The 27,068-nt window shown below is 44.5% G+C and overlaps 1 protein-coding gene across 1 annotated transcript in view; it reads right to left on the bottom strand.

Moving 5' to 3' along the window:
- SCGN (secretagogin, EF-hand calcium binding protein) overlaps positions 1–24,277 on the bottom strand; it is a 29,417-nt gene extending 5,140 nt beyond the window's left edge. The window contains exons 1-7 of the mRNA XM_064505475.1: positions 24,170–24,277; positions 22,800–22,870; positions 13,529–13,621; positions 13,180–13,269; positions 11,935–11,991; positions 11,071–11,148; positions 864–919 (exon numbers count right to left, since the gene is read on the bottom strand). Of these exons, the coding sequence (XP_064361545.1) occupies positions 864–919; positions 11,071–11,148; positions 11,935–11,991; positions 13,180–13,269; positions 13,529–13,621; positions 22,800–22,870; positions 24,170–24,242 (518 nt within the window). The 5' untranslated portion in view covers positions 24,243–24,277. The remainder of the gene's footprint in view (positions 1–863; positions 920–11,070; positions 11,149–11,934; positions 11,992–13,179; positions 13,270–13,528; positions 13,622–22,799; positions 22,871–24,169) is intronic.
- Positions 24,278–27,068: the final 2,791 nt, after the last annotated feature.

Genomic DNA, 27,068 nt, shown 5'->3' on the forward strand with positions numbered 1-27,068 from the left:
AAAGCCACTCGCAACACTGATAAAAGCTTTTATCTTTCCATCTAAGCGGCTTCTGAGCCTGCAACGCCGAACGTGCCAAACTGCGTCTGCACGCCACAGGGCTTGGGAAGTGAGGAACATGTTCAGAGTAGAGGGGAGCCTCAGCTGGTGCAAGGTAAGGGAGCAGCTGGGGGACCATATTTAAAAGGTAAATGCAACAGCAAGCTTGGTATTTTAAGAAGGCTGTACCTGTACTTTCGAAGTCCCATCCAGTCATTTCACGTACATTTGTACACACGGGCATACTCTCTCTCAGTGAAAACTATCAAGATGCCTCTGAGGGATCAGGGACAGAAGAGAGGCAGAAGCACACAACTGAGTCCTCATCACCATTCACCCTGTGCTACTGACATTTGCAAACCCCCTTGCAGTGGCACCTTCTTTCCTCAAGCAAGCAACAAAATCACTTTGCAATCCCTGTTGCATGTGATGACGTGAAACGAATGCAAAACTGATGCATGGCTGTGACTCTGCTGAAAGGGACTGCAGGCCTTCTTTTTGAGAAACAGCGTTACCAGCTGCTTCCTCACCTCCTGGGCAGCATTAGAGAGGTGGCACAAATTATTCCAGAGTGTGTTCGTAATGGACAAACAGGTCCTGACATTCCTGAGTGTCACTGGCTCTAGGCACTCACAAGCCATTGCTGTGGGGACCATGCTGGAAAAGGTCCAGCATATCTAATCAGAGTAACCTGATTTAATTTGAAAAGAGGTAGGATTCAAATGCATATCTCCACAGGGAAATATGTTATTGCTGTAAATCATCACCTTGCCTGGATCTGCAGTTGCAAGCTGAAAAACCATCCCAATATTATTAAAGCCTACCTTGCCAGGTCATTCAGGTCCAGCCGTCCATCTTTGTTTTTGTCAAAGATTTTCATCTAAAAATCAAGGAGACAGAGGTGCTGTAAGAGAGTAACCTTGAGGCAGGGAGTGAGGAGAATGCACTTATAAACCGGCTGAGGTGCGTTTCTTTGCCACTGTAAGGGGACTAGAGAGGCTGGGCAGATGGGCTGAAACCTCCACCCCAGCCTGAGGAAGTCGAGGTGGTCCTCAGGGCTGGCCCCAGGAGGGCGATGGGCTGGCAGGATCATAGCAGAGAGGGGCAGCCCCGGCCCCCCACACCTCCTCCCCGTGGCCCTGGACCACAGCCTGGCCAGCCACGCAAGGCCAAAATCCTGGCCTGGCACCACTCCCATCCCTTGGAGGGAGAACGGCGGCTCTCTGACCAGTGCCTTCGGGAAGTGAGCACCGGCCTTATCCTTGTCCCTGGAAAAAAACAGGGGGAACTTAAAAACCCTTCCAGCCTGACTTCATCATTATGTTTGATTGTTGCTACAGCTACAGAGCAGCTGAGGTGCAATGCCTTCTTCCAATAGACAGCCAAGCTGCGGTTTATGCTGCTAAAGCCGATGGGCTAACTTGGCTCAAAGCCTGTCACGGGAAAGAATTAGGACTCGGTAAGATTCAGCCTGCCAGTGTCAAGAGGTTAATTTGTATAAATACAAACACTATTTTTCCTTACTATGATCTTTTTGGTGAGTCATTGCCAGATATTGTTTATTTATTTATTTTTATTGTGTTATGTATTTGGCACTGTGTTTCTCTGCCAGGCACAAATAACAGTCATTTACATAGGAAAGGGAGACTACATTTGATGGATTCAAACATGAATAACTAACTTACAGCTCAAAGTTGGAGAAAAAAATGTAGTCCCTATTTTAATGGGGAAAAAATACTTGGATTAATACAGATGGGTTGCCATTCCTTGTCTCTTAACCTTTCATGAATCTCATTTGCTTATTTGGTGGTTACAAGGAACAAAACTAGCCCGAATTTATGGTGCAATTACACATCTCTTGGTGAAGACATATAACAATGCATTTCTTGGTACGCCTGAAGGGAAAGGACCGTTGCTGTGCCAAGACCAAGGCCGACCTCTCATGAGCACTGAGGAGACCCAAGGCAGGTCCTGAATACCTCCTAGCAGCAAAACCACCTCAGAGCCAGAAACTGGCTGGGAGAGAGGTGCTTTCTGGAGAGCTGGTGTTTTGTAGCGAGCCCTGGCATAAATATGGTGCTTTTTCCTCAGCACTGCCTCCTGCCTGCCCCTTGCTCAAGCATGGTGAGTCTGTGATAGCCCATCATTGTACTGGATTGAGAGAAGATTCTGCAGCAGGATCTTATTCAATTAATTATTCCGAGTGATTTACACTACTGAGGTTTGGATGGGATTTTTAAAGAGCACTCACTACAGCCCACTTTTCTCCCCACTGGAAGAAAGCACAATACTCCTATGGGCAATTGAAGGCCCATATTGTGACCTTCAGAAAAATCACGTCCTGAGTGTGATGGGGGTATTCAGTGGCTCAGGGGAAGCCACATTCCTGTTCCACTAGCCTCTGCTGAGCACATGCTCCGTGCAGAGCTGCTAAATAACAGAAGTAACATTTCTGAATCTGCCCTCCTCCTTCCTCCTTCTTCCCTAGCTGGAGGAGCTAGGTGTAGAGCAGGAGATATCCACGCTAGCCCGCTTGCACAGAGAGAGTCTCCACCACAGGTTGTTTTGCAATGTCCAGCTTCAGCTCCTACTCTGAAAAACACTCCACAAAGGACGCGTACGGAGACCAACCCCTATTAGTTGGCAAAAGAAAGTGCCGAAAGTTGAATGGTAGGAATGCTATAATCCCTAGGCTCTATAGCAACTTCGGCGCTTTTGAAAGTTTTTTCTCTAAATCCCTCATTTTAGACCATCAAGGAGCAGGAGTTACCCGTATGGTATTTGCAGATTGAAAAGAAATTGCCATAAAGCAGAGCGCCACATATGGTGGGGGAATACAGCATTTTCTGAAAAGCACTAGGCTAAGCTCTTTCCTGGTGTGGCTGGAACGAATTCTGCCTGTCTGAGATAGGGACAATTTTGCTGAAGGCACCAGCCTAATCTTTTCTTCGTGTAAAGATATAAAGTCCTTATCAAAGCACGCTAAAAATTACTGCCTTTAGCACTCATTTCACTTCACCCAGATTCTCCTACATGTTTCTGAGTCCTGCAGATATTTCTTATTTTCTACCATTTTCTGTGTGCCTCAGAAGTGCTCTCTTGAGACTAAAAGCCAGTGTTTCAACCCAGGAACTTTAGATTTAAACAGATATGTTATTCTCTCTGCAGCGCCTCCGGAGAGCAAATATATCGATCTTCTGGGGGAAGCTCAGCTCTGCAAGCAGCAGGTCCTAACCTCTGTGCAAGCTCTCTAATGAACACCTATAAACTCTGACTATGATGGCAGCTCTGGTACCAGGACAGTCTTAGCCCCCAGCTCAAGGAGAAGACTTAGGCATGTTTTTCATCTCACATAGGCCAGTCTGAGACAAGCCATGAGTTTCTTTTTCAGTCAAACATCTCCTCAAGTCGCATCTTTTCAGTAAAATAAACAAGCACCCTAATGTATCTATGCTTTTCTTGGGACATGCAAGTGTCTTGCCTACCCAGCATCTCCTCTGTATTGTGGGTACAACACGTTTAGTTTTTGGAAGTCACAAACAGCCACAAGAGGCTGAAGAGCTTTGTGTACTCTTAAGGAAATACTCTAGATTAGAGATAATGGTTTGGATGTGAAAGCCTATCTGTTTTCTTATTAGCCTTCTGAGCCAGCAGTTTTCAACTTTATCCATTTCTGGACCCTTTACAATTTTCTGACAGAGGTGCAGACCCTATTACAGCAAGTTTAACAGCAGAGATAATACATTCCTTAGCAGAACACTTAATGAAAAGCAATGTCCCCAAGCAATTCACTTTGTTTGTACTCTTTGAGCTTTACATTTAACTTTCTGTGATTTACCATGTCTGCTTATATCTAACCAGTTCCCCTCTCTCACCTGTTTCACTCGGCTCTGCTTTTGCAACATGGAGAATCTTTGCATTTTCAAATTCTCTTTTGCCTTTTTGTGCAACAAGTATCCTCAACAAAATCTTCAAACGGGTTTAATATTTGCTTGCCTGCACTAGTCAACAAAGGAAGAAGAAAGTCTTGCTGGAACAGCTAGGCTGAGCTAGTACATCTGTACATGAAGAATGACAGAGGTACTCACCCTATATGATGAAGCATACCTCATGGGAGAAGTAAGTAGCTATTTGAAATTATTATGAGGTTGTTTCTAATTTAAACTTATGCCTTTACTCACCATCTTGACATGTTAAAGTTGGTGGACTTTGATTTTGCATGCCTGAGGGGTATATTTATGCTGCCAGGCTTGTATGAAATTTCTCAGTGTGGTTAAGGATAAGGTCTGGCATGTTTAAATAGCACTCAATTTTAGTAAAAGCTTTGCTGTATCCAGCACTATGTTTTATAAAATGATGCATTTGTTTTACTGTCAAGCTACCCGATGTTTTAAAGTGTTTGCACAAATTAATTCACTGACATTTTAATGGCAGTACACCAGGGAAGTCTTAGTTCTGTTTGTTTGAATTCGGTCCATGCACTCTGAGGCAGACAGAGCATAAACAAGAGCTGGGTTGGCAAAACAAGAGTTGTTACATCTTGCTTTTCCAAACGCAAAACCAAACCTGCCATTGGCTTTGAATTCAGCAGTGAAAAAATCTCTGCTTTCTCAGTGAGGCATTGTAAAGAAGGCTGCTGAAATACTGAGATGCGACAAACAAAAACAGGCTTTGAAGAGCAATCTGAGGTTATAAATCTGAATTATTTTTTGTAAGAGAGGTTAGGAGAGAGGTAAACAAGCAAAAACCCCTGTGACTGGTGGAATTGCTAGCACCTGTCTTTTAATGTCTTTCTGTCTGGGTTCTCTGATGTGTAAAAAAGTGTTTCTCCCTCAGGTGGGATGCGAAAAAAATCATCTCTTCTTTGTCTGACCATCTAGTCTCGTAAAATTTGTATGGAATTTCAGTACCTCTAAAACAACTATTCCCCTCTCAGATATAACTAGAATCAGCTGATGAGTACAGAGGCTATTGAAAGGATATAAAGACAGACACAGGCACAGGCTGTGGGAGTGTGTATGGCTTGTTTTCTGGGGAGAGGACAGAAACCTGAAGGCTATTGCAGAAGGTCAGGAGGGCCAGCAGGCTGCCCCAGGGGCAAAACCCCCGGTCTTTGCCTCACCGGATCTCCTGCGTAAACTACACAAATCATTTAGAGAAAGATTTCTAAGAGTGTTTTCACTCCTAAAAGACCACGGGGTTATCTGCTGAGATCTTCAGAAGCCTGCAGGTACCTAAGCTCTTTTGGCTTACCTTTAAAAAAAGCCTGGGCTCAGATGTGATTTTCTGCTTCCACTGGCTTATGTCAATGGCGATACTGGATGGTGGCAGCGCCACCAGGATTAAGTCTAGAAGGGTTACGGGAGCCGGATTTCCCTCCATTTTATTCATCGCCAGAGTGAGGGCCCTTTCTTTAAAACACGCCACAAAGCTGCCATTCAGCAGCGAAGGGAATTGCACTGGCCCAAAGCCACGAGGAGCTCTGGGGCACCCAAGGGGTGGCCAGGATTAGGGGCTGCAATGGTTACAGTGCCAGCGCACAACCGGAGATGCACTCTCTTGGGGTCACTACAACCCAGCGGAGCCGTCCAGGAGGGCAGCCAGCATGGACCACCACCAGGAGAAGGGATGTACAAAACCGACAGCGTTAAGCCCCCAGTCCTTTTTGCTTACTCCACTCCTACAGTATGTCTTGAATTTTGGGAGTTTTGATCATAGCCTGTTGTGAAACATGCTCAGTTCAGGCTCTAGTCATCGTAATAAAGATTTGTCTTTCTGTCTCACTCTACTTTGATGGTCGTAAAGGACTTCATTAATACAGGTAAGCAAGCTTGGACAATAAGATGTTAATGGGCTAAATACTCTTGTTAAATAAATAGAAAAAAAACAGACAGACATTAGACAACTGGTTCAAAGCCAGAGGGGATGTCTGTGACAGAAGAGGACTCACCTGGATTTTCTGTGCTCTAACTTTCTTTCCCTACATGCAGGCACTGGCAAAAAGCACAGACAGATATGCTTTCACAGCCAAAGAAGTAGCCACCCTAAGCTGCTAGCATTGCCCTCACAGAGGGGACAGACAGCCACCATGAGAGCACCAATAATCCATCCAATGCAAAATAAAGGTAGTCCACAAATCATTTTCACAGACACAGACCATCTTCCAGGTGCTGAGGGAACCTGTTTTCCCTTGCAGTGAAAAGACTAAGAGCCCTCACTTAGCTGGAGGCTCCCATGAGAGGGCAGCCAGGGCTCAGTACATGTAACTCAATCCTCAAGGGAACATCTGTGTGTGCATGGTAAAACCATGACATCACTACGGTTGGTAGGATTTCTATCATTGACCTCTCTGGAGCTAAGACTTCAGGCTCAGCCATCTCCATCTACTAATTTTCAGATGCTGTAGTTTCTGAGGTTTCTGAATTTTCTGAATTCAGTTCACTGAATTATCAGTCACTGCACTTACGTTATTGCCTTCCTACAATTTTAGTTTTTGGAAGACAAAGATGGTATTCTGAGGGTTTTTTTTTTTCTTACATTTTGCTGAAGTATAATAATGCTCAAGCTAAAGGACATTTTTATATTGAGTCTGATATTATCAACATAAGGCATTGCAAAAAGTGAATGTCAAGTGTTCCATGTGTGACTATGTCAGCAGGGGATATAACTTGATTTGCTGAGGTTTGACTCGGTAGTGAGCTTTCCGTGAGTGTGGCTTGCAGACGTTGGGACTACAAGCTAGAAGTGGCATTCTGCTATTTGGGAAGCATCAGTATTTCTATGAACAAGGTAACAAAATGTGCCAAGGTGCAAAAAGCTGAGTGAGAATTTTTTTGGAGAAATTTCATCAGAAACTATGTTTAAATCTGGTTCATATTCAGGCTTTTACAATATACTCCTTAAGTACATGGCTATATGTGTGCACATATGTAGAAGCTGTTACTCATGAGAAAAAGTTGGCAAACTCATGACTTTTTGGTATTCATGGGCTGAAGCTTCACCAGGAGCCAGAAGGCCAATAACAGCTTTAATTTGGGAGCTGGAGGGAGAATGAGAGAGACTGTTAGTACTGCTGTCATCTTCCTCCTCATGATGAAGCAGTAACTGTGCAAGTTCTCATCTTTCCATGTAGTGTTACTTCAGGAAGGTAGAATATTCCCACTGTGCCATTAAAACCCTCCGTTTTCAGTGATGCATACCCTGTTCCCCAGAGCAACCCTACAGCACCCCCACGGCACGGTCCCATCGCTTGGGGCAGCTCAGAGCAAGACAGGGCTTTGGTTCGGACCCTGAGCAGTGGCTCTCGGTCTATGCCCGTGGGGAGAAGACAAATCCACAGATCATTTTCAAGCTTTCAGAACTGCAAATGACTATATGTCTTCTTACACAATTGTGTTTGCATAAATAAATATTAATACACACTTAATGACTATTAATGTAAATGTTTATGTACATGGGTGCAAAAACTAACAAGAACTCTGCCTACTAAAAGGGACTTCCTCAGCCCAGAACTGCTACTTTAATTCCCTCATGAAGAGTCTTGAGAATTCAGATGTTCTTTCATGACTATCCCAAGTGGCTTTAATGCTCCTAAAGACTTGATTTAATAGACACATGGGGCACAATACTGATAAATTCACTACCCATTTTCTTCCCAGGGGTTCATCATTTGTTCAGCAAGTCCCTGATCTAAAGCAGTGTTCTTTGAAGAAAGGATGTCAGGGTCACTAAGAAACAGAATATTCTGTTAACAAACGGCTTCTAAGCAACTTGATAAAGTGATTTCCTTTCTTGGGACAACCAATATAAACATGTTAAAAATGGGAAAGGGGTTTCAAGTAGTGGTGAAGCAGAGCACTACCCCAGATACTCTGGCTTCATGCCTGTGATACTTGAAATGGCTAAAGAGGAGGAAGTGAGGGTTGTATTTCATATATAAAAATATATATGAATGTATATATGTATGTATAAATATATACATATGTTTATATGTATAAATATACTTATATCTAGAAAAATAAAAAATATAAATATGTGTGAGAGAGTGTATGTGATATATATGTGTGTGTGTGTGTGTATATATATGTATATACACACATACACGCCTATACAGATGTGCATTTGTACATGTATATGATTCTGAAAAGTCTGAAGAGCCCAAACCATAAATCTGGAAACAGGACTTGTAGCTGGATCCAAAATCCAGTTAAGTTAGCGGAGAGCCATCCCTGACACTAGTGAGTTGATAACTGGAGCCTTAATGTGTGCTTTATCATTACTCCTGGCTTCTTCACTTCTGTACCCTCTTCCCTTCTATCTCCTCAGACCCGTCACTTGCTGTGCTATGTTGGACCTAGATCAAAGAGAGGAGACCATCTATCTTCTTTTGTTGAGGCACTGAGGCCATTTTTGGCTCCTCAAAAACAAACAAACAAAAGTGTCTCTTGCAAAAGATATACTTGCTCCCCCTTCCCAATTTCTTTTCATGTTCTGTGTGATGATTCATAAAAGCAGAAGCCATTTGCAAGCAGTTTGCACTCCCTGGTCAGTATAATATCTGCTCACGCCTCTTACCAGCTAAAGCTGCAGATACCCGCCACAGAATCAGAAGATACATTTCTTTTCATGCCTGGACTGTCTTCTTTAAAACGATACTTGCTATCTTTTCTCCTTTATCAACATCTCCAGAAAGCCCTAGGGTCCACTCAGTATATCAGCAGCTGCTGAGGATGCGTGCAGCCAGCTGCAGAGCGTACAGAGCAGAGATGAGTGAAATTCCTATGGAGATGGATGGGTTTACAGCTCCCTGGCACACAGCTTATTTCCACCCAAATGTTATTACAGTGGCACTTGAAAGCCCAGGCAGGAGCAGTGGGCTATTGCGAGAGACCCTGTAGCTGCACGTGGCAGAAGCAGGTCTGGTCCAGACCTTGCACTCCAGACAGAGAAAAGGATGGGAAAAAGGGCATATGGGAAAGAAATGTAAGTATTTCCACTCTGCTGTAAAGGAGTCGGTGTAAAAGAAGAGGAAGTCAGTGAAAGACTCAGGAATTAAATCTAAATAAAGCACTGCATTGGAGTAAAGTAAGTCAGGCACTATCACTCTTTTTTCCCCAAGAGTGGTGATGGTGGCAAAGAGTAACATCAGGACTCTGCACTTCTGCACCTCCCTGCTCTGTTAGTGTAGTTTTAACACTACACTTCAAACATACGACTGAGTCTTTCTTCCCCCCTCGTAACTTTGCAGTAAAACTTTGGACGTGCTACCATGCATTCAGTTAGTAAAACTACAACATATCTGCTACCACTACTATACAGATGTGGTCCATGAAGATGCTCTTAATTTGCCATAATGTACATTATTCAGATATTTCATTTAGTATGAGATATCACAGAGTAAGATCGCACATGTAGGCAACTGCTGAAGAAAAGCTGAGGCATTGTAACTGCACATCCCACCTTAACTCTAGGAATCTGGTTGCTCTTAAGTTTATAGTGCAGTATCACAGGGGAAAAAAAAGTCATCTGCAAAGTCCTCATTTGGTAATAGTGGTTACCATCCCTGATTCTTTTGGCATTGCTGCTTTGCAAAATTTTGTCTTCACAGAGCAGATTTGCATTTCAGAATGTAGATTTCCCCCGATACATGAAGCATTCCTCTTCCCAAACCAAATCTTGTTCTGTACCACAGAGTCTAAACTGCCTTTTCAAGGACACAAAGCCAATCTGTGAAAAACATGGGAATAGAAATCAGATCTCCTGGCTGTCAGCCCTGGGCTGAATTGCTAGACCACATTTCTTCTCAACCGCATTGCTATCTAGCTGTATTTGGGGTGGCAGAAACCACCACGTGTGCAGTGGCAAATCTTTTTTTGGAAATTATCAGAAAGGGAAAAAGTTGGATGAAATGAGCTGCCCACTGTCTACAAGCTTCAAATTGCTTATTCCTCAACACTTGATCAGAGATTAGCCACTGGGGAAAGAGACCTGAATGGAGCAGTATAAAAGCCATTTGCTACCTGTAAACACTACTGAAAAGATTTTTGTTCTAGCTGTAGCTGCTTTTTTTCTTTTTTTTTTTTAATTGTTTTCAAGGTCTTTCAGCTGCAAAATAATGTCTGTAGTCTACTTTCCTCTCCCTTCACTGACCTATAAATACAAAAGGATGTATACTCTACAAGGACTACACACTTCTTCATTTTGCTCTAAATGGTCACATTTTCAGTCACAGATGTACCATGCCTATGTAACGTGATATTGCAGGATATGTGGGCATCTCCTCATCTGCTTGCCTACCAAGCTGTTTTGTAGGTACAAATACAGACTTTGTGCCTAGAACCTAGAAAATCCCATTTACAAGTCATATTGAAAATTGCAATGGTAGATGTATCTGGGTGGAAGTCAAATGATACCCTTGATAATGACATCAGAAACGAGCTATTTTTCTTTTTTTTCCTTGTTTTGAGATGGATGGATATAGTAAGTATAGTAAGAGATCCAGGAGACTGATAATAAACTGACACCAAATATTATGTTGTTGGTAGCAAGATAAAAGCTGTCCTGTGATAAAGGAGGCAAAAAGTTGAAGCCCTCAAGCTTTCATCCTTGCAGCCTTTTGGGGAAGCAGCAGAGAGGCTGCAACACTTTCTGGGTTACCTCTGTGTTGGGGGACCAAAGCGTTTGCTAGGAGGGAGGGAGGGAGCTGGCCAAGGCTGAACATATCCTGAAGAAGGATGCACCTCACCAAGCTTTTTCAACAGGTTTAGAGCTCAGTTTCCTTTGGCAGAAAGTCAGGCTGCATTCTCCTAATAAACAATTCAGCTTAAAGCAAAGCAATCTGAAATGCTGTTGACTGCTGATGCCCAGTGCAGTGCAAAGAAACAGCTGGAGCCCATGCTGCCTAAGTGATCTCTTGGAGAAGAAACACCTTTCAGGAGGGCATCTACGGCACTCAACATCTAGGCATAGATCCTGAGAGAGATTTTTAGGCAGTACTATTAGCTGAACAATATAGACACCAGCTTTTCTTACCATTGTATCGGTATATTCTTCCAGCTTTGCCTCAGCAACCATCTTGTTATGCTGCAAGAAGAGATCTCGCAGAAAATCCTATAGTGAGGAAAGATTCAGATTTTACTCTTTAGAGTAAATTTGAGAAATAACAGCAAGAAATCAGATCCAAACTCAGCAGAGTTGTATGGATCTAATTTCACATTCCTGATGAGTACTGTTGTCTTCAATTTCATATAAAGCTCACTTTTTCTCACTTGAAACATGTTTTTTTCCAACTAAGTTATAAAGTAACCAAATTTCCCTGGAGTGGACGTAATGGGATAATTCCCGCAGAATTATTAAAAGATAAAATTAGTCCCACAGCATTTGCTAACTGATTTTAAATCAAGATAGTCTCCATTCAGCAAAACACTTCAGCATCTGCTCACATCTCTGATAGGGCTGGTGCTGAAATTACACCCTGTGACTTCAGCACATGGCTCTGCAGCCTCAGAGCGGCCTGGCTGCCTCAAAGCATTTGAGCTGCCTTTTCTGAGCAGTGCTCTGCATCAATGGCCCTTGCTTGCAGATGAAACGAGTGCTCAGAAAACCTGCAGGCTAGGGAAGAGGTTGTGAAGAAACACAGTTAAGGAAACAGGACTGCTTTGCTCTGCTCAGCGAGGATGGGAGAGGTGTGTGTGCATCCCCCGGGAGCAAGCAGGACAGCAGCCGAGACGGGCGGCCTGCAGGTCCCCTAGGTGTTGTCACCTCTGCTGAGCAATGTAGAAATGCCATTTATTAACCAGACAAAAAGGCAGCAGGTTGCTGAAGCCAGTGGAAAGGCTCCCATTGACATCAGCACGCAGCAGTTCAACCCCGTAGAGACTTGTTTGGATAACTTACTTTGAGCTCACCAGCTGAAATAAATCCACTGCTATCAGCATCATAACTGCGCCAGATCTGAATGGGGATAAATTGATATGACCATGTAAATATTGCAGGCAGTCATCCAGTATGTTGATAGATCATATTAAAGCTCCAAATCAGAACTTTCATAATGAGCATGCTGTTGTATTATCCAATACTTAATTAATTGTAGACACAATAAAATAAACTTTCCACACAACAGCTTTTACTCTCTTTTGGATGTTGTACATATGTCATGCTGCAATCACATGTTTAACGCAGATGCCCTTTCCCTAAAAGGAAGAAAATAATGAGAAACCGACCCACATTTCTTACCTAATTTGTACATGCATTTACTCAACATGGTAATTTTCCTGAGTAAAAGTCAAGTCAGTACACAACTGGCCATTTATCTTCACAACCCTCCACACTGGATGTGAAATAAAAGTAATTGTAAGCAGTCCTTGAAAAATCAAAATTTTGAATCTAACAAACTTGCAGGGAAAAAAGGAGCTTGTATTTAACAGCAGTTCTTGTGCCCATTCTGCCACAGATGAGTTTCTCAATGTCTCAGAAGTGGATTTATCTGCTAGACCAGGGCGGATGCTTGTGTGCCTTCGCTATAACCACTGTGGTAGTAAAGACTGAACAAGCAGATCTGGTGTCTGGGCAGGAGGCTTTGGCAACGGTGCTGAGCTGGAGTTTGCATACATCCCAGCAATGATAACAACACAGGGAACAGACTGGTGAAACTGCAGGCAAATCAGTGCATCAGGGCAACTGGGGAGTCTCCAGATCTAAGGGAAACTCCTGGCTGGCAGCGTCTCCCCTGCCACATTTGTGCAGGGAGATTTTGGGGGCAGCGAGTGGCGGGCAATGGGCCACTGTTAAGAAAACGCTATTGCCCTTTTGGTCTCTGCTGGGGTGTGGGTGAGGACCTGCAGCTTTGGCTGTAGCGGACAACCAGGCTGGATTAATCAGCGGGTGCTTCGGTAACCTTTCATCCCTGGCGGCATGACTGACAGGAGCCTGAGGGTGTTTGCAAAGCTTAACAAACTTGCTGCATGTCCTCGGTCTAGTCCTAGCACCACCTCTTTGCTTTGTTAGTGAAAATAGTGTAAAACATTCTCTATCTCAACAGCTTAGAAAATGTTTTTCTTCCACAATAACCATATATTTTCCATGCTATAGTCTGCAAATGCACTGGTGCACAAGGGGAAGCAGCAATGCAGCGATACACACCCGCATAAATTCCACGCTGTTGTCCAAGGGAGTTTCCCGTCGGAAAAGCAGCAGAAAGTTCTCATCATCTGGCAAGATCATATTTGCAAGCTAAAAAAGGATAAACCAGGGAAAGTAAAGATAAGAAAAAAAATGTGAAGCCTGGTGAGCTGATACAGGAAATAAAACCTGGGCAGGTTGTTGTCGTGGAAACAAAACCCAAACCAGGAGATCTGGCTAATGTAGTACACCATAGCTAACCTACTCCCCAGGCAGGCTTTACCTCCCATACCTCCCAAGTCTGCTCCAGCTCCTGATTCTCCCACCTCCCACAAAAGAAATGCTGGTGTGGGGGGTGAGGGAGATATACCTCTCGGATTTCTAGGCGTCCATCTGCAGTGACATCGTAGGTGGACATGAATTGCTCCTTCATCCTCTCAACTTTTTCTTCTGTGATGGCGCCCTGCCATGGGTGAAACGACATGCACGTGAAAATGCTGAGGGTGCTAAACAGTCTCCTGAAGGAAATCTCCCCTCATTTACAGGTAATCCCCAGCAACAAGGCATCTTTTACAGTCAGGGGCTAATGCTTCTGAAAGCCCGTAAACATTCCACCTAGGGTGAATTTTTGGAAATTTAGTCCTATGCATAGCTTTGTAGCAACTAAACTTTCAAATGAAAGACCAGGGTTTGGGGACCCAAAACTCTTTTAGTGACACCTTCTTCTTTAGCTGACTGTTTCCCCTATATCACTGGGATTTGTTTCCATCACAGGTGTATTACAACAGTTCTCATGATGCTCATTTTCGTCTTATTTTATTTAGGAAGATACCCTTATCCTTGAACTACATTTCTGTAGTTCATTAGATCATCTGCCTTGACGGCATCTGCAGACTGTTGCTGCTTATTATTACTGATTGACCGGTTCAAGAGCTAGCAAGGCTTTGGCAGCAAGCCCTGTCAGTGTTTCTGGGTCAATAACATGGAATTTCAAGCAATTCACACTCCCTTTGCATCTGCTCAACCCCATTATCAATTTCTACGTAGAGAGGAGTTTTCAGGATTTGTCTGTTTACACGTTTTGGCAGACATTACTGTGACAGGTGAAGTACTATGTTTAGTTTAATCAGGCATGATTTCTTCTCAGCAGTAACCTGTAGGGTATCTGGTTCATCTGGACTATATGTGATGTGTAATTTCCCCACCTTGGGGAAAGTCTTCTGGTCAGAGAAGCTTCACAGATGAGTTGGGAAGCTCACCTAGATAATCTCTCCAAAGTTCTGCGAAGATGAGAACATCCTGGGATTACTATTAAATTAATTACAGATCTCTTTGTTCATCATTTTCAGGTGGGGTCAGAGTGCTGAGGAAGTTCATTTGGCCATGGTATGAAGTCAATTGCTGTGCATTGTCATTTTGTAGAAACTCTTTTTGGCTGTTATTTAGTTTGAAACTATCTTTCCTCACTACTGATGTGCTCCTGCTTGTGATTTGCATTTTGCTGGCTTGTTTTTTCCTTTCAAGAAGCCATAATGACATCTAAAGATACCCTCTGCATACACAGTGGCCAAGACCTGGCTGCATCTCACAGTCCCCTGGAAAGTAGCCCTCTCTGTGAACGGAGGGAGGGCGGAGGGTAACTCAGACCCTAGAAGGGCTGCCATGGCCAGCGATGGACAGAGAAACGCAAGGATGTCACAGATGAGGTAATCAAAAAAAAAAACCCAGATATGAATAATAACACTTCTGATTTACAAATGGGTTAAGCTCATTAACTAAGACCCCCTTTGTCACCAGTCTTCCTCACACGTTTAGATGTGACTGATATTCGCCAAAGGTCTTAATTTGCTGCTAATGATAGAAGGTATCTATAGATAGATGGATAGAAAGATAATATGGTTAATCATTTCTGATATGACCCAGCCGGGCTGCGCAGTGGGACCTGCCTGCGACCGTGGGGGTCCTGAGGACGGGAGACAGCCGTGGGAATGAGTCCGCTCCCATCTTGCAGACATGACCCTCACAGGGAGCAGCGCGGCCCCGGACACCTCACAGCACGGCCCCGGACACCTCGCAGCAATTTGTTAAATTTGGGTGGGCAAGTGGGTGGGTGGAGGGAGGGAGGGAGGGAGGGAGGGAGGGAGGAGTGTGCCATTAAACAAGCACCTATGATTTTCTTTCACCTCCGCATTATAACTCTTCACTGTGCTATTTAAATTGCCTTCACCTTGAAGCTGTGAGACACTTCCCAGGCGTTAGGCAAGCCCACCAGTTGCTCACTTCAATAGGCTTGCAGAGTACTCTGGAATTATCCTCCTCCATGCCCAGTAGGGTAAGTTATTTCTGAAACTATAATCATAGCTGATATTTGAAAAATGCGCTGTGGAATTCAGACTAGTCATTTGCTAAGAAAGCTTACTGCTCAACTTTGTATCAGCTTTTAACAACTACCTCACTGAATTTTAGGTGGCAGGAACATTGTTATCTGCATAAAAATAGGACTGTCCTTTCTGTTTTTAACTGGCTCAGACTATGAGATACACCAAGTAAGTATACCCAAAGGGTGGGATGTTTACGATCACAGCTCCAAGATGTTTTAGTCCAAGGGATCACACTCTAGGGGATTTTTCAAACTGCACAGTCTGTCTCTGTGTAAATATTCTCTTTATGAAATACAAAAGCTAACTGCATCTGCTAAAAACAGACTTCCACTTCCAAGAATAAAAGCAAAGTAAGAGAGAGATACTGCACACACTGGCTTTTCCAAGGTATGAACTCAAGGTAGATTATTTTTATATTACATATTTTTACGTTATCTGTGATATATCTTCTTATTTAGGACTGTTAGGTTTCAAAGGTGAACTTTAAATTTACAAAGAAACAAACCAGAAAAATGAAAAAAACGGAAATCTGGACCCTGAATAAGCCATGCTTTGTGTGGCAAAAGGCTGGAGCTGCCTGCCCCTCCCTTGAAGGAGGGGAGGCTGATTTCCTGGTTTGTTTAGATTTTGTTTGCTTATGGTTTTGTCTCCGTATCCGGGCTGCACTATCGTGGCAGCGGGGCTGCATTCCCAGGAACCTCGTGAATGGTTCCCCAGGGCCTCGTGCCTGGAGAAGGGCATGTTTCAGAAACACAGAAAGAAAAGTATTAGGAGACATTGTCCGCGTATTATTCTTGGACTTAAGGAATTGAGATCAGCGTTTACTAGTGAGAATGGTGACACTGTCGTTATTGGTACTAGTGTAATGTCCGAGGGACCCTGATCAGCAGCTGGGACCCCAGGTGGGACTCAGAGCCTGGCTCAGGAGATAAGAGAGGGCCCGAGACAGCTAGCAGGTAAAGCCAGTCGGGGGGAAATAGAGAGGCAATATGGGGACTAATATCAATAGTTTCACACTTTAAAAGCCTTGTAGTTATAGCAACTAATTAATGTCACGTAAGTGTGTATTAAGCAGACTGTTTTTCCAACAGTGTTGGAGGTTTGTATAGACAAGATGCAGATATTCCTAAAAAGGGACAAAATAATTTTTAAGTCTTATACTAAGGGAAGAAAGCAGGGATGTAGGAGAGCGGGAAGGAGAGCCCGTCGGACAGGCCTGCGCATTTACACAGAAAAGCATGGGCTGCTCAGTGTGTTGCAGCCACTGGTGTCCCTGGAAAGTTGCTTTTTCCTTCCTTCTCCTGTAATTAACTTGCTTTTCAACTAAAGGTTGAAGCAAGCGAGAAAGACTAAGCCAAACGTGCTCTAGTTTCAAATGCCTCAGGCCTACAGGCCCTTTATTCAAGTCCTATGGATTACAGGGGGAGTAGTAAAAAATATGGTAGTGAGGATGCTCTGGAAAGCAATCGTACCAACAGCAGGAGACACATTCATGCCAGTTGTCTCTACGAGCTGGGAAAGTGACAAATGGCTTGGCAGAGAGTGAAGAGCTGTAGCTATGCACAGCCGGTTTTGTAAGAGCTAGTGCTGCTTCACTACACATTGCCCATCTAGAGTAAAACCATGAGCCAGGACTGCACAGGCATACCCATTTTAATCCACAATCCCTCATTTCAAAGTTTTGCAAAACTTTCTGACATGTTCACTGCTTGGGTTAAAATTTTGCACGCTTGTTACCTGCTCAGTGAAAACTTTCCTCTCGTGCAAGTTTAAGCACATGCTGTTGCCTCCTTTCTCGCAGCTGTCTGCGTGGGGGCCCTTTCACAGCAAGCAGGCCGTCGTTTCTTATTTTCCCTGCAGCATGCACATCTCTAAGGTTCTGAGGGAGGATTTCATCAAGCATGTCCTTAATTGACAGAGGAGCACAATTTTCTCCTTAATTACTGCCTCCTTAAGGCAGAGGCAGCTATAGAGATGCTCATGTGCAGCACTGATCGACATGGTGTAATGAAGAGGACTTTCCCACCACAGACAGGAAAATGCACCTGAACTAAGACCTGCCTCCAGTTTACTAAGAGCTGGGCTGAGGAAGAGCATGGCTGTTGGGAGAGCAACACCTTTTCAGATTTCTTCATATGAATTATAAAGCTTAGCTGCCCTGGTCCTCATAGGCTGGATGCTGCGTGGTTTCTAAGAGTTGTTGCCCACTCTCACTGCCCAGCCAAGGAAGAAATCCTCGCTACATACAGTGAGAAGGAGGCCACATCTTTTTTTTTTTTCTTTCCCACATAAAAGCACAAACAGCGTGTAAAATACTGGTGTGACTTTGCTAATGTATATCACATTAAGGGTTAAGGAGAAATTTTCTTACTACGGATGTTCTTCCACAGAGTTTTGCAGAGAAAAGCTCCTGTAATTCAAATTGCCATAAAAAATTAATTTTCTGCTTTCTCCTTTGTGTCCAGTCTTCGTCTTTCCTTTTGTGAAAACCCTTTAGAAGTATTTAGCATCACAAAGGTAATCTGGATTTTAATACTGTTTGTAATAACGCAAAGGGCATGTTCACGTTTTTTAATCTGCACAGCATTTAATTTCTTTTTCATGGTTGATTAGGACTCTTTGAAAAATGGCTGTAATCTGTCTTCTTTGTTAACCCATTCATTTTGTATTTCTGCACTCTCTCCTCATTCTTTCTTATTAATTTTTTCCACCTTAAGGGATCCATGTGCCCGGCAGCAATTTGCCTTGATGAAAACACAACCATGATTTACTTGGATAAAAACGAACCCAAATCTGTGAAGCAATGTAGGGATCTTACTACTTCATGAAAGGGGAAGTCCCAATTTATTTTTGCTGATCAAGACAGTCTTGTCATAAGCTGATTGTTTTTTTTCCTTCTTGATCTGATTTTTGGAATCAATTGTCTATGTTTATATTTAAGAGTGTCTAAAGAATGAGAAGAAACTAAATGTAAGTGACTGTTTTAGCCTGTTTCCTGAAAAAAAAGGAGGCTTATCTGAAAACGCTGGCTCAAACACATGTTTCTACTAACAACATTGCAGCCAAATTTGATAGAAGGGCAAAGGGTCTCAGAGATATCAAGTTCCTACAAGATCAGGGAAAATAAATGGTGTCTGCCAAAAATGCTAGTGGGAAAGCAAACTTAACAATTATTACCATGCCAAAAGCCACATAGTGCAGCAAGGATGCCAGCAAAGATCAGATGAGAGATCAGCAACATACACTTTGACCTTTTTTCTTCAAAAATTGTAGCATTAAAAAGAAATCACACTAGGGATTTCATTTCACCCACGGAGTTGTACAGCACACCACTCTGCTTGCATTAACACGTGATTTCACCTACAGCTACTGGGCCAACTTCTCCTTTGGGCCAATGTTGATTATTTAACTGCAGAGCTATCACTTGAGAATTTGGCCCTGCATTTCAGTAAAGATTGACTACAGTCCTGCATGCTATAAAAGATGAGCACTTATGCTGTCATCCCTTGTTTTTCTTCTCTTTTAGCTCTCTTCAGCACATATGTGGGAAACTTCTTCACATAGAAGACGTCAGTGGCAAACAAAGGTTATTACAGCCTTCCATGTGCTTTCATGGTTTTGTGCTTAGGCTTTGGACAGATTTTTCATTCTGTCCTTTTCTCTAGGCTGAAAGTTTTTTGGCCTGCCTTTGGGTATGAAAAATGCATCATTTTTTTCCTGTTTTTCCCACAGGTGTGCTGAGACTGTATTTATAGATGCCTCCAGGTGCTTACAGAGTCCTGCCTTAATATGCAGGAACAGGAAAAGGAATAGGTCAAAATAGTCAAGGTTGACAAAGCCAAGTCTAAGAAATAAACATATTTGGGCACTAATCAGAATCAGCTCAGGGTTTAGAGCTCTGGTTTAGTTGGGAGGAGGATGCAAGCTGAATGCTTTCTGCTAAGGGTCTTCTCAATGTCACCTGCTGGGGACCTGCTGGTCACCAGAGGCCTGACCTGTGATCCTGGGTCTTTTGGGGTAGTAACATGGAGGGGTTGTGGTAGACAGACATGGGAAGTCTGCTTTGGATGGCTTCATGACTAATTGGTATTTTGGACATTGAACTTAGTTGGTATGACTAACTATTGCATTGCTGACCATAGTGTCTGACCACAAGTTAAATATATGACTTAGACAGACATGGCATTGTACAAGCAACAATGAAATTCTTGGTTGCAGCAAGGGTAGCTGGGGGCTGCTCATCTTCTTTGAAAGTAAAAAGCTAGAACAAAATCTTTATAGTGAATCTTTTCTAGTCATAATTATCAGGGTGTGGTTTGGGGGCGAGGGGAATTATAACAAGACTAATACCTGTCTTGCCTGAATACACTTTCAAAAATAAGCACGCAGGGCCTCTTATACACTTGCATTTAGGTAAGAGCAACAAACTTTTATCTGAAAGGCCTTCTATCCCTAAATCTCTGAAGTGAAATGCCTTTCTGTAAAAAAAAACCCTGCAACTGTAACAGTAATGTGCATTTCCCCTTGTATCTCTCCACATATCATTGATTTCACAGAACTTTTCAGGAAAACATGAATCCAAAATTTATAGCTATTCATATATAAACCTCTTCTTGTCTAATTATTACAAGAATGTACATAAAGCTTCATTGAAACTAAAGCAAAGAGCAAGGAATCACTATATAATCTCTATACAGAAAGGAAGATGTGCAGTGATATCAGAGAGGTATTTAGGGGTTACATTTCCTGTTCCAATAAAATTACTTCATTAGTGTTGAAAGAAACTTTTTCATTAAATTTTCACCAGAAAGGCCCCAGTACAACAGCTTTTAGAAACGATATATGCACAGATAGATGTCTGCATTGTAAAAGAAAAAGGGTTGTGAAAACTGGGAGAACAGAGCACAGACAGCATGCCGTACCCATGCGGTGGCAGGCTGCAAGTTGGCAGCTAACGTAGTTGGAGAGAAGCCGTGGGAGTAATGAGGGCAGATGTACAATGACAGACAGCAGTGCACAAATCGATGCTTGTACTAGGCTGAATTATACCCAGTTCTGCCTCATAACCCCAAACCAAAACAAACCACTCTACATTAGCTCTTCCAGCTGATGGAAAATTTATATGAACTTCAAGTCCCTCAGTGCCATAAATCCACCATATTTCACTGAAGCCTTGTGCACATCTGGAAAGCGAAGGCCTTTTCTTAAAACCACTCACTGCTAGGGGAGGAGAGAAAGATTGCACAATCTGGGATTCAGCTCAGTTTATTATAAAGTTAAAAGGCATAGGCATAATCTAGGTCTACCTCTGTTTCAGAGTTTCCTCTTCACCCCCAAATTCCTGATGGCTCAGTAAAAGAGGTTGGAATAGCCTCCCCTGGAACGATATTCCAAGTTTCCTTCCTTGCCCAGACCCATCACCGAGATATCAGATTCTCGAATCCCTGGCGGGCGCCATTTTACATTGTTTTCCCAGCTGCTCTGATTCCCTGGCATTTAGTGTCAGCTGAGGATGCAGCAGAGTAGCTGGGAAGAAAAACAGAGCTGAAGACTACAGTGGTCATTAAGGGAAAATAACAGCTTAGAGAGCACAGGCTGAAAAAATATAATTATGAAACTGTTTGCTATTCAAGCACAGACAACTTTCAGAGCTGATAACATTATTTATCACTTGTATAGCACTTCAGACATAGTTACTAATTAATCCTTGCGACACATCTGGAAGTTATGTCAGTATATATTACTGTCTCGCTCTTTCACTGTGCAAGGAAACAGAGAGTTTAAGAGCGCAAAGAAAGAATGAGTGTCAAAGCTACCATTAAAACACAGAGCTGCTCATTCCCAGCTCTGTGCTTGTATCACTAACACCACTACCTTTCCTTGGGATAGTGAAAAACAGTGCAATTTATCCCTCACACAACAACCACAAGTCTATATACTCTAGGTAAAGCACATGACAAGGAGAAAAATGGCTATTGTTACCCGCTCATTGTACAACGGTAACAGAGATCTTTGTGTTAACTAGTGCTACAGGTGAGCCTCATACCTAAGAGACAGGTAAGAAGCAGCCCAGGTGCTGAGCTGATCACACCCAAGGGACGGGGTCTGCTCTCAGTCTCCCGAGACACTGCTCACCCTCGTTTTTGTGCCTCAGTGAGAAAATAAGCCTGCAGGGAGAGCAGACCATCGAGGCTGGCTGCTCTGCCTCCTGCCTGATGGCTACGAGACCATTTCATCCCTAGACAACAGCGAGGACTGAAAACGTACAGCGAGGAAAGGGGAGCAAGACAACACAGGATCCTATTACTGGAGAGCCTGTTTGAGCACCTGTAGCAGTTAATGAACACATTATTCCAAAATTAGTCTAGTTCTGTTATTTAAGAGAGTGAAAAATTTGGCTCTTTCTTAATTCCATTTGTGTTAATCTTCTCCTTTTAATGACAAAGCCTAGATAGCGGAAACGAGTGAGACAAAAGCTAGCTGAGCATGACGGTTTAAACTGTGTAATTTGAGCAGTGATTTTTTTTGCAGTCACTTAAACAGTTTGCTGTTGATTTCTCAAAGTGGAATAGTTCAGTACCAGAGCACCATAATTCTGCACGTGTCTGAGTGTTCATACCCGACACTGCATAATAGAGTTTACGTTGACCTCAACAAGACTACAAAAATTGCAGTAAAACACCAGTTTGCAAGTCAGCTGGTGTGACATGCTGCCTCCAAAATACTCCTTTGAGGGAAGTGCGAGAAAGGGGCAGCTATGGGCTAGTGCGGGGCTGCAGAAGGCTCCTCCTGACAGCCGATCGTGAGGAGGCTGTGTGCTGTTTGAGACCTGTTTGATATTTAACAAACTAAACTTTGACATTATCACTAACTATGGTAACTCTAGAGATCCCCGCTTGGAGGTCCTTGGCTTCAGCAAGCTACAGCAACACTGAGCTCTGCCACCTGGTTGCACACAGTGTGAAATAGCCTCTCCTTAAATATTTTGCATTTGCAGTCATTCAGCTCATTCGAGTGTACTTTGCACTGGTGTTTCAAGACCACAAGATAGCAGATACTAGACTGAAAATAAATGATCGAACTTCTAACATTATCACACTTTTTATCTACCTTAAAAGCCACCTTGTTGCTAAGAGGAAAGCTCTTTGCCTCAGGCATTGCTAAGGAAGTCAGCAATGAGAGAGCGATAAATACAAATAATCTCTAAACATAATGATTTTTTTATTGGGAGCTGATGTACAGATACAGCCCAGTACTTACTTTTGGTCCCAGTTTCTCCAGGAGATGATGAAAAAAATTGTCAAGCTCCTTCCCTTCTATGTAACCGTTATCTAAATGCAAATAAAAAATATTAATGACTAGGTGTTACTGGCTGAACTCTGGTGACCATGGGCCATATGGTGGCCTGGCCTCGGTGGGATGCGTGGCGGGGTCTTGGCCGGCAGCCCAGCCTGCCCACAGCACTGCCGCTCAGGCAGCTGCACACCCAATTCAATCCGGTCACATCTATTTAAGCAGCACACACAGCGCTGTTGGCTCCCTTGGAAGTTTTCCTCACAGAAAACTTTAGGAAAAAAAAGAAAAGAAAACATGGCTTACAAAAAGCAGCAGCAAGCAGAATACAGAGGTGACGAATGGGGCAAAAACTCTTGGGCAAAAAGAGGAATTTTCAGCCCTGCTTTTTGGGCATGGGGCAGGGAGGAGGGGGGGCGGTCCCTGACACCTGCTTCATCCCACGGGGGGATGAAGCATGAACACGCAGGTGGCCACCCCACACAAGCAGTCCCCCACGTGGGCATCCCCCCAGCCCAGCACCCACCCACATGGGCATGGCCAGGCAGCACCCACATTGGCACCCACTCTCACAGGCACCCACCTGCACAGGCACCTCATAGGTACCCACCTGCATGGGTGTCTCCCCTTGTGGTCCCCACCCATGGGAACACGCACGTGAGCACCCACACATATAGTCATCCCCCCCAACATAGCACTCGCATGTATGGGCACTCCCTTGCACCACCCACACTGGCACCCACTCACATGGACACCCATACAAGTACCCCAGTGGGTACTCACCCACACAACTACTCCTATGAGTACTCACCCACGCAGTTGCCCCTATGGGTAGCCACCTCCATGGACACCCCAGTGGGCACCCACCCCCATGGGGACCCCTGTGGGCACTCTCCCACATGGGCACCCACAGGGGCACCCCCATGGGTACCATCCCCACAGCCATCCCAATCAGTACACACCCCCATGGGTACCCCTATGGGCACCCACCCCTATAGGCACCACAGTGGGTACCCACACCCACAAGTACCCCCATGGGCACCCTCCCACATGGTCAGCCACGGGGGCACACACACATACACACGGATACCCCAGTGGGTACCTACCCCTATGGGCATCCCCACAGGCGCCGTCCCACACGGGCATCTGCGGTGGCACCCACATGGGTACCCCAATGAGTACCACCCCCATGGACACCGCTGCGGGCACCTTCTGAAAGAGCACACACACGGGTGCCCTAGTGGGTACCCCCAGCCGCGGACACCCCAACGGGTACCTACTCCACGGGCCCCCTCGCACTGGTGCCCACCCCACGGGCCCCCCGCGGCCCCACTTGCCGTCGGCATCGCAGCGTCGCCAGGCGCCGAGGAAGGCGGCGGCGTCGAGGCGCCCCGCGGCGCCGCTGTCCATGGTGCTGCCGCCCGAGCGGCCCGGCCCGGCCCGGCCCCGCGCAGCCACGGCGGCGCCTCTGCCCGCGGCGCGGCCCCGGCTGCGGCTTTGAGCGCGGCGGCCCCGCCCCGGGGGCGGCCCAGGGCCCCCCGCCACCCGCCCCCGGAGCGGGGAGAGGCGCCGACGGCAGCCACCGTTTTGCAAGAGCCTCGTGGACAACCTTGGAAAGTGTCGAAGCTGTGGCTGAAATACTTGAGGCAAGTTCTCCGGAAGGAAAAAAGAAAAAGAAAAGACGTATTTAGGAAAAAAAGGTGAAAAGGAGTCGCTAAAATTTGTAATCCTCCTCCTCGATTTACAAATATCAAGCAAAAGCACGGGGCAGGGAGTTCCCACCTTCTCTTCCCACGGTAACGGTCAAGGTGGTTTCTCACCTGGGAATGACTGTCTGCAAGATGAAAATGCCTGGAAATCTTAATCCTGTTTCTCCTGTGATACTAATGAAAGAAGAAACCTTGGGTTTAGAGGTCTCAGTGCTGATACAGAACATTTTTTGTTCACAATATTCCTGCTTGGGATTACATATGATCTGAACATCACTTGCGTATTTGCAGCAATTTCAAATCCCTGGGACTGTGCTCAGTGTTGCTGTTGCAGTCTTCACATGTGCTTCCAGAATCATTTTTGACAGCATTATTAGCTCTTCTTCTTAGTCTCCTTACAACTTGGCCAGTTGATTCAATATATATTTTGTGTTTTATAAGAACACTGATTGCTTTAGAAAGGCTCTCAGCAGCAGGCAGGGGTGGCTTTCAAAAAAGATTCTTTAATGTCTACATTGAGCAGGCTCCCATTTGATCTTAAAAAAAAAATCTGAAAAACGAAAAGGGAGAATCTCAGAGAATCTCATATCTGCACATTACATTGTTTTAGAGAGGTCACAACAGTGACCTGAGCATGATCTGCCCATCAGCTAGCTGACTACAACACACAAAGTCTCCATGGCCCTTTTCTCAGCTGATAGAGCCTGAGAAAGGTCCAGGCTATTGAACAAAAATGTTGGATTACTTTAAGTGTACAAAGGAAGAGGAGATGCTACAGCGCTGAAGCTTTTAACTAGCAGCATGAGAGCTGCTTGTTACAGCTCTTCTCTGGCCAGCTGCCTCTGGTTACCTTTGTAGTCCAGAAGAAGGGTCACCAAGATATCAATGCTAGGCTAAAAGCACTTCCACTCCATTTAATAAGGACGCTCAGCCAAGGAACCTCAGCATGGGAAAGAAGCATCTGCTAAACAAAGACATACTGAGAAAGTCTAAATTTTTAGGGTCTGCCTGCACAAGTCCTGGACTGACTACCCCATGGGTCTCTGCTTGTTCCCTCCTTGCCTTGGGTCCTCCCTTGCTTTGCAGCAAGGCATTTCTGGCCACCCAGCACTTGCTGTCCTCCTCATGCTTCTACATGTCCCGGTGCCCCCCAGCCCTGCGGATGGCAGCAGCCATGTGCCCGTGTGCCTCCCCCGGCCCCAGCAAGGTATGAGGGTCCCTGGTGGCTCATGCAAGACTGGTGGGGTGCAGAGGAGTGGGGAGGCTGCCTTTGGGCTCTGTCTCTATCCAGAAACCCAGAGCCTTCATCCCCGGTGGGGATGACTCAACTTTTCAGCAAACAGCTGCCAAACAGTCTCCAACGATGTTCGTACAACCGGCTTTTGAAAGCATCACTGTTGTTAATATGAATAAGGGCCATTGTTAGTATAACCATGATAATTAGCTTCTTGCTAAAAATATGTTGCTAATTAACTTAAGAAAAAATACTACCCATACTTTGGAATACTTCTGGGGGGAACTGCCAGTGCAGTCCAACAGGGATGGAACCAAAGAGGTTTTGTTGGGATTACAAGCTGATGATGCAAAACTCACAGAGTGCTGAGAGCAGCTTCTTTCTAGAGGCATTTCTATCCATCCTGTAGAAGGTCTACTAGACTTACCATTCTCTAATATGTTGTTTCTCAAACTTTTTTCTATACATGCTTCTTCTGGAAAAAAAAACCTTAAAAAATTCAAAGACCTTAAGTTACAAACACCCTCACCTCCACTGGAAATAGGAGATTTGTCAGTTAAAAAACCTTGAAAACTACTGCCCTAATATACTGCATGGCTCAATCAAGGGCTCACTGTATATTAAGATGTTCATATAAGTATTTTCTAACACCGTCTCCCTGCCCCATGAGTATCACATCCAGTTCTCACTTACGTCCTCAGAGGAGGAAGAGCAAACAACAGGCATCACCTTTATTTTAACTGTTAATACTTCCGCAGAAAATCACAGAATGACAGTAAAACCAGGTTCAGGTTTGAGAAAAAAGGTACCCAGAAGCCTATTGGACTCTCTAGCCATTTGGTCAGCTGTGCTGATTAACCTTGTAAAAACTCATCATTATTTGCACATGATGGCATGATGACACTTAATTTACAGCATGAGGGACCCTGACCTCCCAAGTGCTTTTAGTCCTGACTGTCTCGCTCCAGCAGAGAAAACTACAGACTTTGCTGCTGCTTTCACACAACAACAGAGCGTGCTTGTAAAGGGGGAAATAAAGCAGCAGAGACAGGCCTCTGTTCCCAGCTCTGGACCTTGTTCATCTCCACCACTGAGGCTGTTAATGTCCTTTCTTTTATCAGAGTGGTGCGTTGAAGTGTGAGCACTTAATTGAATGGTGCAAATCCCCCAGCCGCTTCCTTGGGGTGCCAGCCCCACAGCAAGCCGGGCCAGGCCGCCCTGCAGCCTCACAATGCCACCCTCGGCGCACGCAGCTTCAGGGGGGCACTGGTGCACACACACAGCAGCTGGCTA

Source organism: Dromaius novaehollandiae, chromosome 2 (assembly GCF_036370855.1).
Source record: "Dromaius novaehollandiae isolate bDroNov1 chromosome 2, bDroNov1.hap1, whole genome shotgun sequence".
Lineage (NCBI taxonomy): Eukaryota > Metazoa > Chordata > Aves > Casuariiformes > Dromaiidae > Dromaius > Dromaius novaehollandiae.